This window comes from Anneissia japonica, unplaced genomic scaffold, assembly GCF_011630105.1.
Source record: "Anneissia japonica isolate Jap-2015-1 unplaced genomic scaffold, ASM1163010v1 scaffold287834_len5846547_cov211, whole genome shotgun sequence".
Lineage (NCBI taxonomy): Eukaryota > Metazoa > Echinodermata > Crinoidea > Comatulida > Comatulidae > Anneissia > Anneissia japonica.
The window spans coordinates 5,004,894-5,025,772 of record NW_022704992.1 but is presented as its reverse complement, the minus strand read 5'-3'; the positions used below and the strand labels follow the sequence as shown (position 1 = coordinate 5,025,772).

Below are 20,879 nucleotides of genomic sequence, written 5' to 3'. Positions count from 1 at the left end.
TGGATAGACTGTCCAAGCTTAGATACTAATAGATTATTGATCGGACAGAAAATTAAGTTGGTGATGTACTGTATGATTAAATTGATTTTTTTTTGGAATGGAGTGGCGCTTATTCAAATTAGGAGCACTTCACGTTAGGAGGGGACTCTTAATCGCACGAGTAGGGGTAGATGATCACACCTTGAATTTGATGGTTTGAGTATTACCTGAATGGTGTGACTTCCTATTGAATCATTTGGAATATGTTTGAATGGTTTGAATTTAGTGCGATTGAATTGATTTTTGGAATTTTTGCCGGATTCGGCTTTCCATACTCGGGGGAAACAATGGATGAATTTGTCAAATGTTTGATGGAAAAGTGTTAGTTAACATTCCAACATTTCATAAGACAATGTTATTTATGTTAGCAATGTGCGGTTTCCAATTCAATTTAGAGTAAACTGCGACTATCAGTTCTTTTATTTGGGTGACCATCTATGGTTAAGTCGACAGAGAGCGTGATGTTTTTTTAGTATTGTTAAAATTTGTCATTTTTGGAGTTGATGCCTTTAGTTATCCAGAGTTTATTTTACATACGAATATTGATTTCTTTCTGTATATATCAATGTGCTTATCATAAAGGGTCTTAAATTTGTCATAAGCTCATCATTATTGATGGAATAAATTTCTGACCAATATTTAGCAGTTCGGTACCTGGGGGAAGAAATGGGGTCATTGAATAATCGTTTGTAAATATAACTAGGATTATTTGTTACAAATGGCTTAATGTTATATGAAATATAAAAAATAGGTAGATGGTTGTCACATGGTAAAATAATATAAGGGCCTACCGGATGTAAAGTTATCATAAAAATGGTCCTCATATTCACACCTTTTAATCTTTCTTCCTTGGACCATGATAAACCATACTTAAAGGTTTCATTCAGATCCATTGATCAGTTTTTTTTTTATATATTCAGGTCTGGGAGGTAAACAGTAAGGAGGGTGCCTTTATTGGCCATCTTACAGTATATGCATGATTTTCTTGAGACATTTATGTTGGAAGACATCTAGTTCATTTTTATCAGCCTCAGTTAGAAATTTTGGCCAAAGAATGGAAAAACGACTAGTTGCACCAGTTTTTATGGAATGAGCGATAATATGTTTACAATGCAAGTTTGTAACTGGTAACACACAAGGCCCAATACACAATTGGGTCTAATGAAGATCAAAAGAAGATCAGATCAAAATCAATTTGATGAATAAATCTAGTCGAGGTGGCTGCGAATTGCACTGAATCCAAAAATACAATTAAGTTCATGCAAATAGTCTGTGACGGTGCATGTTCATTTTAATAAAATTTTCAGGACACACGTCACAGGCTTCAATTGTTTTTACTGGATCCCTCTCTACACATAAGCCTCAAATTAACGTTCACTATTCAGTAACTTGCCAAAGGGTCATGTGTCCTGAAAATTCGTTAATTTATCAAAATACACATGCACTGTCACAGACTGTATTTGTGTGAGTTTCAACTTGATGCTCCACAGGTTCATTTGCTGAGTCATAACTTATATTTTACGACTGCCTCCTATTCTATAGATTATAGCATCAACAAGTGAACCACAAGTTAATGATTTCTTGGACTGGAGCTCATAGTCATTCTATACTGGTCACTTCAACAAAATGATCAAGTTTTATACAATAGATAATCACAAATAGTTATATACTACAGCAGTAATATATGCAAAATGATTTATCTCCAAAGCATTGTATGTACATTGTGTGTTGATAACATTTCCATATAAACTATATCCCCCAGATGTAATACTTCTACCGGTTATCCACAACAAATCTCTTTAAATTAACTTGGTAGATGTAGGCTCTTGTTTTAACAATTTTCTTCTCCATACGAAAAACTTGTGTCAATCAGTTTGATAATATCGATACCGAATATACGGTACTCGCGTATAAGACGAAACCCCCACCACCAGTTTGAGAAGATCCGCCATTTTTCCATCTTAATTTGCTATTTTAAGCCTCGTCTTATACATGAGAATATAGTAAACAGTTAAAAAATGTATGTAGTAACTTTCAATACAAGTTTTTGAGACTCGGTGGTACTCTTCATCATCTGCACAACAAAACTAGATTGTCCCATGATGCCGTGGGGTATATAGACAAGAACTTGATTTAAATTAGAACAGCTTTGAATCTTTCTATTATGTTGGTTGAATTGTGATTTCAAGTGGCAAGTACATCCCCAGTTTGATTCTCCTCCTGCCCCACACTTTTTACCCTCTCTTTTCCGTATACAAGCACACCCCCCTGGAGGAAGTTAGGATTAATAGTTTTGTGATGATCTAATTCATTGTGGACATTGTAATTCTGGTCAAGTTTATTATTTTGACTACCTGAATCTAGTTAATACAAGTGACAACACTTTAAAGTTCGCTTCAAAAAGTAATGGTAACCAGACTGGCAGAGGGAATAACTTCCCGACTAGTTGACACATCCGCAGCACTGTTGCACAACTCATTAGAATTTTTTTATTTTTTAGTGATTTAGTGATTCATTATTGTTACTTTAGCTATCATTTGCCACCACTAAATAATTGGAAACATTCAATGGCCTGGAAAGCAAAAAAATTATATAAAAAAACATGTTTTTGATATAAAAACAAGATTTTTGATAAACTTTTTTCCTGGTAATTTTTTGTTAAAAATTTGTCATTACAGTGAATAGAAACAGAACCTTTCCCAACATTTTGGTACCAAAATAAACTCTCTATGACCAATATTGACCGAAATACAAAGTGTCAGTATTTTTTCCAAAAATGGATACTTTTGCATAAAAGCGGTCATTTTCGACCAAGGGACCCAACTTTACAATTGCAAAATGGATGACCAAAGGTATCAGGAACATGATAAAACAGGTCTACTTAGTTCACAGAGTATGTACACATGAACAATCTGCTGGAATATTATTTATAAGATTATGTGGTAGTGACCATCTAACACTGTGGTACACTTGATTTTTGCATATTTACAAACTGTCCACTTTACATCACTTGCAGGCAGAAAATGCAATGACCCAGTTACTATTTTTATCTCAAAACATTTCCATTAAATCACAGCATTTATTTAAGTTTTACACAAAAAGTTCTTTAAATTCAAAAGTTTTTAGCAGCCACAGAAATACCACGTTATTTTTTGTAGTACATTTTAACTGCAATTATTTCATAGGTGGATTTATTTGTTTTAATTATATTAAAAAAAATGTCCACTTTTATTCAGCCACTTCAAGATGGAACGTTAAGCTTGCATGTACTGTATTACTTTTAGAGTAAAAATACCCTACGGACATGGATCTAGATTACACATTTTATCTCCCATCACACGGCCACACGGATCTCCATCACCAGTCTGTTCCTCGATGACTTGGCGTGTCCTTATTTTCATGCCGTTACCACATGTGCTCGAACATTCTGACCACTTTGACCATTTACTCAATTTGCAATCTCTTGCTATTGAAAAAATAGTGAAACAAAAATGTTAATACTGAATAAATACTTGAATAAAATACAGTACTGTACACATTTTCTCTCTCCCACCTATTATAACAAATAGAAATGTTTTGGCCTGATTTCAGAAAAAATACTTCATTTTGGGATGATAAAATCTAAACAATACACATTTATTCATTTGCTTTATTAGTTTTTATTATAGTTTCTTTTTATAACGATGTCAATTCATAATAAGAGACTGAACCGGGTATTTTAACTGCAAAAATATTGAATATGATTGTAGAAACAAACATGCACAAGTGAGGTACACTATTAAGATACCTTGTGCAACTATAGTTGTTTGTAATTATTGTAACATGTTAGTACTGTAATTGGTATGGTAAATGAAGTATAATTGCTGCATCCAGTTGAAACCATATCAAGTTAAATACAATGTGTAATAATGACAACAATTCAAAACCTACAAATGCTTAACCATATGCACCTTGAACAATGAACTGGAATAAACCGAAGTTTGGTCATGGCACTTTTTGCATTGTAGTTAACAACATATAAATGGGAAACAACAGTCTGTCAGAACACACCACCTTCCCAAGTAAGGGTCCCAAGTCTGTCAAAAGTAGTGGGAGTCTCCTGGAAATCGGGACGGCCTCTCGCAAGCAAGCAAAATCTCCCGGAATATTATTAATATTTGCGTGTTTTTATTACTTCATTATCGATTGTTTCATAGAATTCAGTACTGATGGGTATCACCATTCACGGCAAAACTATAAATGCTCCTTTTATGCTGCGCAGCAAAAGCATACTAGCTTTCTCATTGTGTGATCTTTCTGTGAGATCTAAGTAGGAGATTGAAACATATCAGATAGACTTACTAAGATTGAGATGTCATTTACCTATATTACTATATTACCTACATTAGATTTATAAAAAAAATTTATGATGGTATTTAGCATAAATTTCCTGATAAATGAAATATGCAAATGAGTAAATAGCATATTCAAACACATACCAAAAACAATAGGCTCCGCCTTCTTATTACCATCTTGCATTGTGCAAAGTTTGAAACCTATTCGACTTACCAAACTTTAGTTATGGCAACTAGCCTAAATTACTTGATTAGTAAAATATTAATTATGAAAATGAGTAATTAGCATATTCTCACATGTACCAAAAACAATAGGCTCTGCCTTCTTATTAACATCTTGCGTTCTGCCAAGTTTATAACCAATCGGACTTACACAAACTTAGTTATCGTGGTAACTAGCCTAAATTATTTGATTATTGAAATATTAATTATATGCAAATGAGCAATTAGAAGATTCACACACATACCAAATACAATAGGCTCCATCTTCTTATTAACATCTTTCTGGCAAGTTTGAAACCAACCAGATTTACTTTAGTTATTGTGGTAACAAACAAATGACCAACAACGACAAAAAAAACAAAAACATGAAGAACATAGGCAAAAACAAAAAATTCAACTTACAACACGCTGCTAGATTACACGTTTTTTTCTCTTTCCTCTTTCCACATTTTTCACCTCCATTTCTTGGTTTCAATTTAACCATTCGTGAGCGGCTCATTCTACCCTTTCCGCATGTCTTGCTACACTCGGACCACGGCCCCCACTCTGACATCATACAGTCAACTATCACTGTTTGTACTGATGAATCTAAAATGGATTGTCATAGATTAGATTCATATAACCAGTAAATGAGGCATGCTGGTGGCAGGGATCAAAGATATGGTAAGGGAATCCCATACTTTTTGTAAAAAATTGAATGATTTGAAACAGTTAAGGATTCAGAAACAAGATTTTGTGAGGATCGCGTATTACAGTATATTGATGGTAATCAGACGATTTTTAAAATAATGAAGATATGGAATGGTACCATCTTGTTATTCTCATGGCCCGTTTTTTAAGTTAAAAGGTTGTCAATGCTTGTTGTTTCGAAGCTATCCCAGGGGGAAGAATTGATAAACTTGTCGAATGAAATAGACCAAGCAATGTTACAATAAGAAATGTAAGGCAATACTAAAGAATTGTACAATTTTAATAGAATATTAGAGGGAAACGTAAATTTAAGTTTATTGATGATGCCGATGCTTCGGGTAATAACATTGTTAATAGATAGATTGTAAATAGATAGGTCAATCTGCCACTGGGCTTCCATAATTTATATTTTGAATATGAATTTACTACCTTTTCCTTCCATTCCTTTTGGTGGCAGAGGCTTTGTAGGCATGTTCTTAGGTGGCATGGTTACCTCAACTGGCATAATTTTTTTGGGTGGCATAATAACCTCAGCTCCTTCCTTTGGTGGCATCGTAAACTCACCACCAGGCATCAATTTCTTTGGTGGCATGGTAGTCTCACCGCCACCAGGCATCATCTTCTTTGGTGGCATGGTAAACTCACTACCCGCAGGCATCATTTTCTTTGGTGGCATGGTGAACTCACCACCACCAGGCATCATTTTCTTTGGTGGCATGGTAAATTCACGACCTGCATGCATCATTTTCTTTGGTGGCATGGTAGCCTTACCACCTGGCATCATTTTCTTTGGAGGCATCATTGACGGTTTCTTCATCATTCCACCAGAGGATGTACCATGTCCTACCAATGGAAGGAATATACCAAATGCATTATAAATACTGGTCTCCCTTCAATTAAGACCACTTTTGGGAAAGAGGTTTCCATGGTCTTTTGCAGCTTTGGTCTCTAATTAGAATAATAAAGACGTTTGTTGATTTGAGACCACAGAAAAGTAGTTTATAATTGGAGGTGGTTTTAATTGGCAGAAACCTGTACATATTATTATTATTATTATTAATAATAATAATATAGATCATAGCCATTTACCATTGGCACCTCCCCTGGCAACAATCCATATTTTTCAATTGCTTTGTATTTTTAAGTTATTAGCTTTCAATTAAAAACAGAATTTTCCTCAGTAATTACCATATAGATATTAATACCACGCATTCAACATGTCTGGTAGGGCAGAACATCAGTGATATGGAATTTCCTCATGCAAACATCGAAAAAAAAAAAAATTAATGATACCATTCTCAAATTTTTTACAGAGGGGAGGGTACTGTACCGGCTTCCCCCCTGAATTCGCCTGTGGACTGCGCTTTATAGTTAAAATATGTATGTATGCTTTTATACCGGCATGGTTGTAGTTTCTCTCTTCAAAAGAATTCCTTTCCTGTACCTTATTTAAATAATATAATAAGTTTCTTCTATACCGGTCGTATGTATGCAAACCTATTTTAACTTAAATCATTGAGATTGAGAATGTCGGGCAATATAAACCTGATCAACATTGGAGGTCCTGATCAGGCTACGAGAGAGAGAGAGTTCGGTCTGGGCTAAACTAATACATATGATTCATCTATCTAGGTAGTAATAAAATAAGTTAAAACTTTGCACCTATGCATAAAAAAAACCTTTTACTGTGCTACAGTCCTGTTTAAAATTACTTGAAATTCCAATATTGCCTACTAGAAAAACATACTGCTCTGATACTCGTAGCCATTACTTATAATGATTATCATGCATTCCTCATTTTAAATATCTTACGGGCAAATCACCAAGCAAAACAACTATTCAATCTGCAAGTTTTATGTTGCTGTTACATTGTAGCCATTAAAAACCACATTCTTGTTACTAAGCGATAAGTTATGCTTTTAAATGATATTTAGAGACAGCAATATGGTTACTTTGACCTGATAATTTTTTTCTGATAACAAGGTTTTGAAAAGCAGAGCAGGAGTTGCTTTGAGGTGTAAAAATAACAATATTCCTTTAATCCATGACTTATGGTAATATTTATTTCCATTAATACAGATTTTGGTCATACATAACAAACTGGTAAAAAATGTTAAATACAGAAGAACCTCTCCTTTGGGACACCCCAGCTATTAAGGAGATACCCCTAGCATGGAGCAATTAGTTTATGCCCCTATTAGAGAACACTTGTTTGTCCACAAAATGAGGGAAAGTACCGTATCTACAGCCAACCCATATTTAGGGAGAATTCGTTTGGTCCAGAGGTGTCCCCTTAAAAGGGGTTCTACTGCATTATATAATAAATATGGTAGGCCTATTAGGCCCTATAAAATAATTATTAATTTATCACCCTATCTAGCCTGGAAAGGTGATGAGGGAGGGAGGCTTTATATTTTTATTTGGCTAAAGCTAAATATCACACTTAAGTGGTTTGCTGGTGCATTGACATTCAAATTAAAACATCATTGAGATAATACAAACAATATCTACTAATTTAAATTATTTACTACAAAAAAAAACAAAAAAAAAATTGTTTTTTATTTCCAATAACATAGACATGCATGCAAGGGTGATGAACTAATAATTTTTTTTTTATTGCCTTATTAAACCATATATACTTACTGTTTGTATTGGTAAAGCAATTTTCTCCCCGTCTACATATTTTTTCGATAAAGAGTTTAGCAAGAGGTTTGATAGGGGTGCCACTAGCATCATAAAAGGGGCTTTGTGGGCTGTCTTGACTCGTGATTTCTCGTATTGGCTCTTGTGGATTTGTTGGTGAGTTTGCCGACTGTTGAAATAAAAAATTAAGCTTTCTCATAATTTTCAAAATCATAAACATACCAGGTATATTCACATTTTTCATCTCTTTCAAGAGAGTAAGAAATTTATTCTGTTATATGCTCCTAATCGTCCGCTAAATGAATTCACAATAATGAAGACTGTAATCTTGAGAATATTCTTTACTTTTTCCATAAAAGAGTACAATGTTAACCCCTCCCACAATTGTATCTTTTGTAGTTTTTGAAAATGACAAAAAAATATTACGGTATATAATTTATGTTCATGAATAATCTTCATATATTAAACTATTACACCTAGATATTACAGAGATAATAATTTGTGTAAAATGTAATTACAAACAAGAAAATATGTGTGAATAGGCACTAAAAAAGAAAAAGATGATTGCTTTACATATTTCCAAGAAAAAAGATATTCACAATTCACATACATGACATCTGTCATGATTCATGGCTTTCACACACAGTAAATTCTAGGCTTGTTACAATTACCACTTAATCAAGATAAAATATATGTCTCCCATGAGAGTCACAAAAATCAATAATATTCTGAAGAGCAAGGCTGGCATTGTTTAACACTACTAGTAATAGTATAATTTTCTTTTAAGATATTTTCTGATTCTAGAGATTTTCTGTCCCTTAAAATACATAATGTTATTCATTGTTGATGAAAATGAATTTATTTTACTTTCATTGTGAAATGATTTATAAATATGTGACTATATTTCCTAAATGGAAGACTTTGCTTGATGTGTGTCCTTGAAAACTTTCATGATCTTAAAAATGTGTAATTGCAAAAAAAAAAATAAAAAAATAAATTAGCATACTAACCATATATGTAACACCACTGTCCGTGCCTGCATCCCACGGTACCAAGTCAAACTCTGCTCGGTCAAGCCAAGTGCATTCATCCGTACACATGTTAACATTGCTAATGCCGACATTCCAATCAGGACTTGGGCCTATCATAGTAAGTGCCGATACATATGGAAAGTTAGCATCCGTGCTGAAGGTAAGTGTCATGTTTCCCCTAGCTGGCCACAAGCCTTTTGTACGGAATGCTGTGCGTACATTACCTTCTCTTACCTGCAAAATGTTACAGAATTCCAAATTACAATGCATGTTTTATTGTTAGTGGGGTAATGACAAAAATGATGTCAATTTACTATTTCTTTTGTTTTCCAATATGCAATGGTCTTGCCAATTTAAATATAAAATCTGATCATAATAAAATAAACAAGGAAGTTGTGTCTTGGTGCCAACAAAGGCACACAGTGCACGGACTGTTGACATGATCCTATGGAGAACATAACAATCATCTTCAATGGATTGTTTTTAATGACATTCCAATCAGATTATCCCCAGTAATCATGGATTCGTCGTCAAGATGGATTCATCGGCTGGTGGTCATATGTGCCCTCCTTTAGGTGTGTCTGATCCTAGTATCCTGGTCCCAGCCATTAATATGGCTGGATTTCAATTTTTACGAAAATACCTCCTAAGCCATATACTGAGACACCTACCTACTAAGTAGCAATGTACATTACAATTTCCATATTTCCATCTGGATATGATCAAACATAAATTTCAATATCACACTAATGTTCTAAAAATTCTAAATTACAAAAATCATTACACAACAGTGCCAGAAAATGCCACTTCATCCTCCGGCAATGTTACTTAAATGCACTTTCACACATAATCACTCACAACTTGACATTTAGTTAAACCCCATTATAGTTACGCTCAGTTAGGGCCACTTAATAAAATAAACTTGTTCCTCGTTTGCGCTTTCTGAAGAAAAAAACCTGGAGAATAAATTTTTTTCCCCCTTAACAAATATGGCCCATATGGGTTAGGGATGTTCCCTTACTTAATACAGTGGAAGCAGTTGATGCAGTGGTTGTGGCTCTGACCCCAACCTTATGTCTCTTGCATCTTTGGGCAAGACACTTTGTCTACGTTTGTCCCTCTCTACCCCACAGTATAAATGAAAGGCATATGATGGGACTTTCAACTTATGCCTGTTTTGAGGTCTGATGTGAAAGGTCCACAGTTTTAGCGAGATTAATTGACTGGCTTGGGTGGGGGGGGGGACCTATACTGCCATCTATGGATCGCCAAATGCACACAATTGCACTAGGACATGGACTAGACATAAAACCACACAATGTTTGATTTTAGCAGCAATATCCGGAACTTTCTTTTTTCTGGCCAAACGAGAATGTGGCAGAAGTCGAGCAACATGTTTTTTTTATTTATTTGTCGTAATAAATTGTGACGTCTTCATTCAAGTTGGCCTCAAATTTACCACCTGAGACTGATTAACATCATCTTGTTTCATTAAATGAGATGGCTATCAAAATAGTAAGAATGTGTTTTTATGGCGCATGCATTTTTCCAGGTTAACTTTGTAGAACACGTCGAAGCTTTCTGCTACTCACACTTCATCATAATCAGTACTGGTACATTTATCTTCAATAGCACATTTCTGCTGTACTGCTCATGGAACATATATCAGAAAAATATACTTTAAAAATGAAATACAGAACCAGTATTTCCTAAAACTATTATTACATAAATATATTAAGAATTGATTATAATTACCAGAAGCCACTTCTAGATAAGAAGTTACATTTTATTAACAGTTCTTATCAAAATTATAGGCATTACACCTTTCTTTTTGGAATTTATCGATTCATCGAAAAAACAATAGGCCTACGTTTACCTGACCGTTTTCAAGAGGGGGAAAACCTTGAATTTTGAAGAACTGAAAAGTCATTAAAAGACACCTAGCTAAAAACTCAGGAAAGCTCATTTCCCGCCATCTAGGAATCAAAATTTTCAAGGGGAGGACCCCCGGACCCCCTTCCTTTTTGACGTTTTTGGGAAACATTTTGACTCCAACCCCCTAAATTTAAAACCAGACCCCCTGAATCATATTCCCATTCATCTTACTAGTGCCCCCCCCCCACACTTTGAAAAACATTCCACCGGCCCTGTTACATAAATGATCTAATAAATGCCTCTCTTAAATAATACATCTTACATGATTTATTTTTCTAATCATTGCTAACATCTTCTATTTTTAGTAAACCTTTCGGTTGGTACTCTTAATGAAGCACCTCTTAAAAGTTTGACTTTAAGTCTCTAAAAAATTGTATACTTACAATATTGTGATGCAATTTGATTATTGACTTTTAAAATGCTGTTGAATTTTAGCTTCCCCGAATTTAGCTTCCCATAATTTTAATTTTCTCTATTTTATAATAATGCACATTTGAACATCTCAAAAAATAGTATAATAGTCACATTTTCTTGTACATTTGAATTACAAATAGATAATGAATTCTGGATACTAATATGCTTAAATTACCTTTGCTAGTATTTTACATTTTAATTACTATGTTCCAATTAATTGTTCCAAAATACTTTGGAATTTGTTCATCACTTGTTGCCATAACAACTTATATTGCAATATTAATGATTTGAGGCTAAAATTCTTAGCCTAAAAATATTCCTTTATCAGTCAGAAATCTCCAAGATAATGCAGAACAATTTATCTGTCTATAGCACCATATGACATTGTCGACACCTTGTCTAGCCTAGACAACTCAAGCAAACCATTTGTATATTATTATTAAATAAATTGTATAAATATATATATTTTTTTCATTCAAGACCAAGAAAAGGCGAGTTTGAAGAGATAAGAGAAACATTCTAGCTCTAGCACTCCCAAGATACCACACCTAGCCCAACAGGAAATTTAATCCAGCTTGTGTAAAAATGATGGTGCATTGATGTTGGTGATGTAAAATTTATCAAATCTTCTTTTACCTTGTTAAATCAACTTTTCTCAGCTTCCTGGGAAATATTCCTAGTCATGCTGTAATACCATAAAACCTTCAATAGAAGCCCCCACTTTGAAAAATGTTCCGCTGGCCCTGTTGCATAAATGATCTAATAAATGCCTCTCTTGAGTAAGCACTATGTACATCTTACATGATTTCTTTTTCTAATCATTGCTAACATCTTCTATTTTTAGTAAACCTTTCGGCGATTAATCAACAGTTCATATTACAATGTGCCTTATTCATTTATTTATTTAACTTTCGTTATACTGGATGGCACGCTCAATGCAAAGGCACAGGTTTTCGTTGTGTTCCAGTTACATAACATAAAATACAAAAATTGAAAAGAAAAATTTAGGAAAATTAAACAAAGGACTTAATTACAAAAATAGATGACTTAATTACAAAAGTAGAGGACTTAATCACAAAAATAGAGGAGAGACCAATTAATTCAGAGCATTTTTAAATGTGTAGGTTAAAATTCTGGAAATCCCTAGTTATATTGCTAGGTAGTTGGTTCCACTTCATGGATGCACGGTAATGATGATTGATGATTTGTATCATAAAAGTTAGATACAGTAGGCCTGACGGTCACATGGTACCTTTTCATTAGTCCATAAATTTGTGATAATTCGTACTCTTAATGAAGCACCTCTTAAAAGTTTGACTTTAAGTCTCTAAAAAATTGTATACTTACAATATTGTGATGCAATTTGATTATTGACTTTTAAAATGCTGTTGAATTTTAGCTTCCCCGAATTTAGCTTCCCATAATTTTAATTTTCTCTATTTTATAATAATGCACATTTGAACATCTCAAAAAATAGTATAATAGTCACATTTTCTTGTACATTTGAATTACAAATAGATAATGAATTCTGGATACTAATATGCTTAAATTACCTTTGCTAGTATTTTACATTTTAATTACTATGTTCCAATTAATTGTTCCAAAATACTTTGGAATTTGTTCATCACTTGTTGCCATGACAACTTATATTGCAATATTAATGATTTGAGGCTAAAATTCTTAGCCTAAAAATATTCCTTTATCAGTCAGAAGTCTCCAAGATAATGCAGAACAATTTATCTGTCTATAGCACCATATGACATTGTCGACACCTTGTCTAGCCTAGACAACTCAAGCAAACCATTTGTATATTATTATTAAATAAACTGTATAAATATATATTTTTTTTCATTCAAGACCAAGAAAAAGCAAGTTTGAAGAGATAAGAGAAACATTCTAGCTCTAGCACTCCCAAGATACCATACCTAGCCCAACAGGAAGTTTAATATAGCTTGTGTAAAAATGATGATGCATTGATGTTGGTGATGCAAAATTTATCAAATCTTCTTTTACCTTGTTAAATCAACTTTTCTCAGCTTCCTGGGAAATATTCCTAGTCATGCTGTAATTCCATAAAACCTGGACTTTTTTTTTTTTCTTTTTTTTTGCGACCTTTGGATTAGCTTCTTTGAGATGGGCTCCTTTGAAAGGCTACTTATTCAAAGTAAACAGGGGTGAATGGGGGGGAGGGGGTGGCTGGTTTCTTTTCAAAATTAATGCTGTAAATTTTGGAAATTACTATAAAACAATAGGACTGCTATAGCATCAGTCTGTATCATACTAATGCATTAAATCACCTCTACTGTATAAACCAAGAGTGTTTTTAATTTATTTTGTTTATTTGAAATTCATGTATATGTGCTTCTTTTTGAGATGAGCTTCTTTTCGAGGCTACTTTTGCAAACTAAAAGGGAGGGGGGGGGGAGGTTTGCTTCAATTTGAGATGCCCATTGGGCTTTTATTCACAGTTTTACGATATATAATACACATAACTAAAATATTTTTACATATACACCACTGTTTTTAAACAACATGCGACTTTTTTACTATGTCTATCTAAAACTAAATTAATTAATTTTGAGGGTGGGTTTTCTCTTTAATAGCCATATCCTAGTAAGAAAGAGAATTACCTAGTTGTATGCAAGTGCCACAAATGCAGACCAAAAGGAATTGAGGACATGTCCCCAAAATGTTTATAAAGGGAGAATGTTTCTACACACTCATTGGCACAGAGCAAGTGGAGACATGTTCAATGCACAGTTCACTTTTATTGGATGCTTGCTTCTTCCAGTTTCATCCTCAACTCGTTAAACAAAAATATTTTTATGACTATAAAGTAAAATGTTTGAAAATTTGGGGCATTTCTTATAATTAATGTCATAATGATTATTTCATAAAATTTCTGGATGTTCCAGCTGCCAAATCTGTCAAGGTATGAAGGAAACAAAATTATGAAATATACAAGATACGAGAAACAAGATATTTTTTATTCATCCCTTTGTCAAATACATGGAATTAGTTTTGCTCCAGTGCACCGAATAAAAAAAATCTTGTACATTGTAACACTAACAGCTTCATTATAGTATAATTTATATTCTAGTATTCACATATATATCGAGGAGGCTGAGTATGTGAATAATAACCAGTAAAGTTTGGTGGCATTTTGCTGCTTTTTTCTTCAGTAGGCTGCTTGTAATTTGTTAGGTCTGACATTCTGTGATACATTATGTTCAGATTCATATGCAATGTCTTCAAAAGAAGTCTTCATGAAATTACGTTTCCTTCTTAGAACATGAAATATGAAGTCCATCATAACACAACATTTAAGCTATATACATACAGCATTGCAGGTAAAGATATATCATACGTAATCACTGTATAAATGCTGTCTCTGCGAGTAGGATGGCTAAAGGCATGAACAAGTTTCTCTACCATCATCATCATCTTCCGGTACACCTACTGTGCATTAAACCTATATTAACAATTTATTAAAGTTGTGGCTTTGCTTATTTTTTAACTTTTAATAATATTTCTAATTCTTCTTAAAAAAAAGGTGAAAGGTATTCCAGGGTAGCTTAGCCGAGCTTGAACCTACTGAACCTAGACTTCAATTGCCACTTTCCTTTGATGTTTTAATGACTCCCACTTTAAGGTTTTGATCATAGCGGTAATGCTGCTGTCACATACGTAGTCATTCATGATGTACCAGACTATATGTCCTATATATGTGTTACTTAGCCTACCAGATGTATTACAACAACCGAGTTGTGAAAAAGATGCGATACTGTCAAACTGTTTTAAATTTCATAGCATATCAAGCTCAGCCACTTCGGTACCGATTATATATTATATCACGTAATCACTATATATGCCAATGTTTTTGTGAGTCGCATTGCTAAAGGCATGAAAAAGGCATTCCTATATGTCCTATATATGCGTTTCTTAACCTACCAGATGTATTACAACAACCGAGTTGTGAAGAGGATACGATATACTGATGATCCTGTTTTAAATCTTATTCATGGCGTCATTGCATAGCATATCAAGTGCAGCTGATTATTTTACATGCCTTCTAATGGTGCTAAACTTTAACACTTTCTTGAGTGTGTCCATTAATATATGTGATACAAGAGAAGGTGAAAACCGATTAAGTTACCGATACATAAAATATAGAACGGATGTCCGAATTAACAGGAATTCTTGATCTTACGCAAAAAGTACATATGCTGATTTGATTTTGAATTTAGTTTATTTGCATTAACTTTCCAACTTGTTATTAATGTATACAAAAACATATTTGGGTTTACAATTTCTAAATTTTGGTCCTTAACAATTGAAAATTTGTGCTCTCCTACTGATGTTTGACAATAATTATTTCTTCAGTTTTGGCGATGTTGAGTAATAAATCATTTTCCTAACACCACAACAAAATCAACATATTCTTTATAGGCATCTTTTTTTTCATTAAACAGTGTTTCCATGTAAAAAAACATATAAAGAAACATTCAGACACTGAGTGCTAAGTGAATATTTTATAGCACCACAATTGAATCAATGTTTTGTTTTTTTTTGGTTTTTCTTAAGTTTGTAATTTGCACACAAGTCATTTTCAAAAATGTGTTTGTTTTCACAATTATATCTTTTGATTTTACTTTTGTTTTATTTTTAAATAGGGCGCACATTTATTTTGGAAAGAATGGCTGAAGGCACGTGTCCCTGGTCATTGGATGCAGTCAATCACATGACAAACAACGTGCAAACCTCTTCCTGGAAGTATTCCTGGTACTGCAACTCACATGACGATATCTTGTGATGATCGCTTGCCCCCAGCTAATCTTACAGTAGGGGAATTTCTTTTAAAATCTCAAAAAAATAATTACTTCATGAATTAATACTACATTGAATCTAAAAAAAAAATTGACAGCTTTTCTTTCCTATTCTATCATAACCCTTTTTTTTGCATAACAATGTAGAATAATTTTAGAAAGTCTTGTTAAAAAGTAATCAGAAGTCAAAATAATTAATCGTCAAATGCTGATGTGTCCACTTATGTAGACAGGCAGTGATGTGTGGCTTTTAAACATGTGTTTTAATGCTAGGAATATATTATAATAATGTTATAAAAATAACTAGGACAAAACATTGTGATGTCAACATTTATTAGCAAGAAAATGAAACTATGGCTATAAAACAATGACACAATTTTGAAAAACTAATAGGTCTATCCCTGTAACTAAATGATTTTACATTTTCTTGCTTGGGGTACAGAAGATTGACCTAAATTCTAGGTGACTTTGGGCAATGGAATGCACCAGTGGCTGGGGAAAATGGGGCCCAGTCACAAAGTTTCCTCCTCCCTGTTGAGGAGAAAAAAAAAAAATAAAAAATTAATTTGTGGCCGAAAAAGTGTCCCTTTATAGGGGTTGGCTGTAGTGTTAAAAGATTAACTTTCCCTTGTTTCGTGCCTGAAAATGTCCCCTTAATAAGGGTGTCCCTTTAATAGAAGTGCTCCAAAGGAGGGGGTTCTACTGTAAAACATTGATCATGAGATTATATACAGTTCCCATGAACATTTGCTTTTAATGTACATTCTATAACTGTTGTCATGAAAAATTACCATGAAAAGCTGCTATAGTAGCTGCTTTGAATGTAGCACTGTTCCCCATAAAAATATATTGCTCGCAAATATTTCCTGCATATTTTAAATTGGATCTACCTCATAGCATGTTGGTCACCTTGTATGTCAAAATTGCATCAAGCCGAACACATAATTGATAGATACATTTATTAATAATATCGGTGAATCAAGAAACATATCACATATGCCATGGGCATAGGCTGGGGGTGTAGACACATTGTTAAGTGTGTTATCAAAATAAATAGGGCCATTGAGTTTTTATTGGGATAGAAATTAGTCTGGCATTCTGGATTTTCACACCACCCGAGGCAAAAACAAGCTTTCCCCCTGTATGTATTAGGAAAAGTAGCATACGCCTGGGAAAACTCACCTGTTGCTTAATCTCATTCTCCATAGCTGCGGCCGAGCCCCATTCAGCAACCTGTCTTACACCCTCTGTAGCATATCCGCCGTATTCCCAAATTACATAGTCTTTACTATGAGATGCCCCAACTAATGGAGACCAATGATTTATATAATCTGTGAAATAAATCATTTTATAACTTGATTGAAATTAAATTTTATTCATAAAATATTAGGCAAGCCTACACCTGATTATCCTATGATTATTGACATTATCCATTTCATTGTCAGCATCACCATTGTTATTATCATCATGTTCCTATTTATCATTGTCATCATTATCAATTGTCATCTTCTCTTTTATCATCATACTTGTCACTGTCTTCATTGTCATATTTTTTTATCATTGTTGTAACTTCCTTTTATTCTGGATACTCAATCGATCTAAAAACATTGTTCTTCCTTGAGATCCATCTATTTAAAGACAATCACAAAAGTTATGGACAACTTATACAATACTTGACAACTTATACAATATAAAAAATCATATTGCTACAAAAAGTGAAACAACTTATTTTTAAAAGATTACGTAGTCAGGGAATGCATGTTGCTACGAATATCTGTAGAAAGATCATTCCATAGTTAACAGAATGATATTTAAATAATCTTTTCCAAAAATAATTTTCCCACTTTGGCAAGACTAAGTAGCTTTTTGATTTGCTGCTTGTATTTTTGTCAGGAAAATTATTAATGATATTATCTAAGAAATGTATTAAATATTTAGGAACTTTACTTAAACATTTAAATGTCATGACAAGAATATAGCCACCATTGTCATCATTTTCATCATCTTCACTCCTCATCATCATCCTCCTCACACTTTCACTGGCTTGAAGCTGAACACAAACTATACTTTATTACATATATAATACTGCCCAATAATAATGAGATTTGAAACCTTAGAAGGGAGAAAATCAAACTTGATATCTACTGATTGATTTGGCCCTGAATTTATCTCTGGATTGACCTAAAATCCTTCTTAAAAATTTGCCTGTCATTTTAAATGGTAAACTCCATTATTTTTCTCTAGACATGAAATATTTCATTTGTATGCCAACATGAAAATATATTAGCATATATAGTAAAAGCTTTTAAGAGTAATGAAAATGTGTATAATAATTTCTGCCTATATTTTAATAACTAAATCTGAATCAATTATTTATATTAAATAAATTATGTTTAATGCCTGTTTATTGCATAAACATAATTAAATGCATTGACCTATTTTTTTCCTTATCAATGATGGTTGTTTTATATTTAATACAATCATATAATATATGTACACTCTACAATAATTGTAATTTATATAATATTGAAGGTTATGATCAGTGAAAATTCATAATTAAAAAAAACCAAAATTATGCCAAAAACCCTTGTATTATGCAAAATGTTAGCAATATATACAATGATATAAAATTACAACTTGAACAATAGGGGCTGGATACTGGATATTTTAGTCAAAACATTTTATTTACTGTACTACAATAATGTTTTTATTCACATATCAGGTTTAACCACCACTATCATTTAAAAAGCTATACTAAAATTGATTGAATTTTGGCATTAAACAGTAAAACAATACTGAATAATTAAGGTGACACTTTTTTTTTAATGGAATTTTGGCATTAAACAGTGAAACAATACATTTTTTTAAATTAATTTATTTATATTTTATTATATGTATTGTATTAATGTTTAATTTGAAAGGGGCTCAAACTCAATTAGCTTTGGCTATTTTTCTTGGCTCCTATTGCATACTACCATACCTGTATTCTTTTTGTTCTTTTGTATGCAATAAAGAGAAAGAGAATAATTAAGGTGAGAGTTTTTTAAATCCTTGTTTCTCGTACTTGTTTTTCTAAAAATTATCAGAGCAGGGCGGATTAAAAAATTAACATAAAATTTTGTTTTCTTATTTAGCAAATAGTTTTGCCAAAACCATCCAGATGGAGAAAATAAAAATAAAATTTTATTGGTGAATGTAAAAATAGGCTGGTTAAATGCTTCAAATTTATATAATTATATAATTTGGAAGAAATATACATATCTTATCTTTGGAGATTTCAAGGCAGTGGAGGGCATACTAAAAATAAAGAAAAACTTTTATTTTTTTCTGATATTTCCACTTTTTCGTGATGGCAGGTGTGTTAATTGGCCAAAATAAAATTTTATTTTTATTCCAAATCAATATTTGCAGTCGGCGGGTTCGCTAATCAAGGTATAAAAAAAGTCTTGCCTAAGAAAATAGTAGCCATCTTAAAAGTACATAAGGCATATGAAAATTTAAAATTTAACTACTTATATATTATTGGTAAAAATACAAAATATAATAATCCTATAAAGGATAAAAAATTATTTACAATTCAAGAAAAAAATAATTGAATTTAAAGCATATAATTATATAATTATTATTATATTATTATTTTTGATTAATTTATCCAATTATTGTCAAATTTTACAAACCTACCACTTTCATATGAATGTTCTTTAATCAAAACAATTAATTTTAATCAAATTCAATATGGCCAGACTTCAACAGTCTTTTTCTTATCCTTACGTTTATTTTATGATTATAATGAAACATTGCAATGGTAGCTGCTGATGCAGTTCATACTATGATACAGCTCACAAATCATATGTCACAGCAGTGTCAATGACTAACTTACTCTGAATGATACAGGCTTTAACAAAGAGGTCTTATCCCCCTGTCAAACTCTTCCATAGGCCATACTAACCTGGTGTATGGGGAAAGTCCCTCTGACCACTTGGTGTTTTTTTATGTTTTAACGATGTATCTTCTTGTTTGTTTACACGTTCTGCTCCTTAAGTGACCCCACTATGGCTCATGGTTATATAAATAAATGTCAACTAGTATTCTGAGGTGGCTTTAGCCAATGGAGCTCATGCGTTATGCCACATTAAATCACATGACCAGGGGTAATAAAATAAAGTGCATAATAGAGGAACTTTATTTCATATATATTAAATAGCACATTTTCAGGGGTCCCTAATGGAAAAAAGCCTCTCCTGGGAGAAGGTATGGTTATTACTAAGCTTTCGTAAAACAGCTCATTTCATTTTGCTGTACGTGGAACCCATGGTCAGCTGAGTTTCAGTAGGACAGTTGATAATACAGTAGTAAAAAATGCAAATTATGAATATGCAGAAGATGTGTTAGTGACCGGAAGGATTTTGCTTGAAGGTTATCTTGATTGCCAGGAGACGCCAACGACTTGTAGTAGACGGGGAACCTCTGCATTATTGTTAATTTGGCTCCTCCTGCTTTATTATTTTAGGCTGGCCTATGATGTGGGCCTAGGAAAGTTTGTTTTAAATTTACATAAATATAGAGAATAAATTAAAATAATTATTTTTGCTAAGTACGGAACAATTTTAATAATATTAAAAAAATATATTCAATTAATTTAAGTAAATTTATGAAGTTCTGGTGCATAAGTCAAACATACTTTTATAGGGAAAAAAATGTAAATAATGATAATGTGACAGTGATACAATATTGAATATGAATAT

The 20,879-nt window shown here is 32.8% G+C and overlaps 1 protein-coding gene across 1 annotated transcript in view; it reads right to left on the bottom strand.

Moving 5' to 3' along the window:
* Window positions 1-1,717: 1,717 nt before the first annotated feature.
* The window catches only part of LOC117104910 (spondin-1-like), a 42,072-nt gene continuing 22,910 nt past the window's right edge, over window positions 1,718-20,879 (bottom strand). The window contains exons 6-11 of the mRNA XM_033245825.1: window positions 17,317-17,465; window positions 8,939-9,193; window positions 7,929-8,097; window positions 5,715-6,128; window positions 4,998-5,183; window positions 1,718-3,505 (exon numbers count right to left, since the gene is read on the bottom strand). Of these exons, the coding sequence (XP_033101716.1) occupies window positions 3,336-3,505; window positions 4,998-5,183; window positions 5,715-6,128; window positions 7,929-8,097; window positions 8,939-9,193; window positions 17,317-17,465 (1,343 nt within the window). The 3' untranslated portion in view covers window positions 1,718-3,335. The remainder of the gene's footprint in view (window positions 3,506-4,997; window positions 5,184-5,714; window positions 6,129-7,928; window positions 8,098-8,938; window positions 9,194-17,316; window positions 17,466-20,879) is intronic.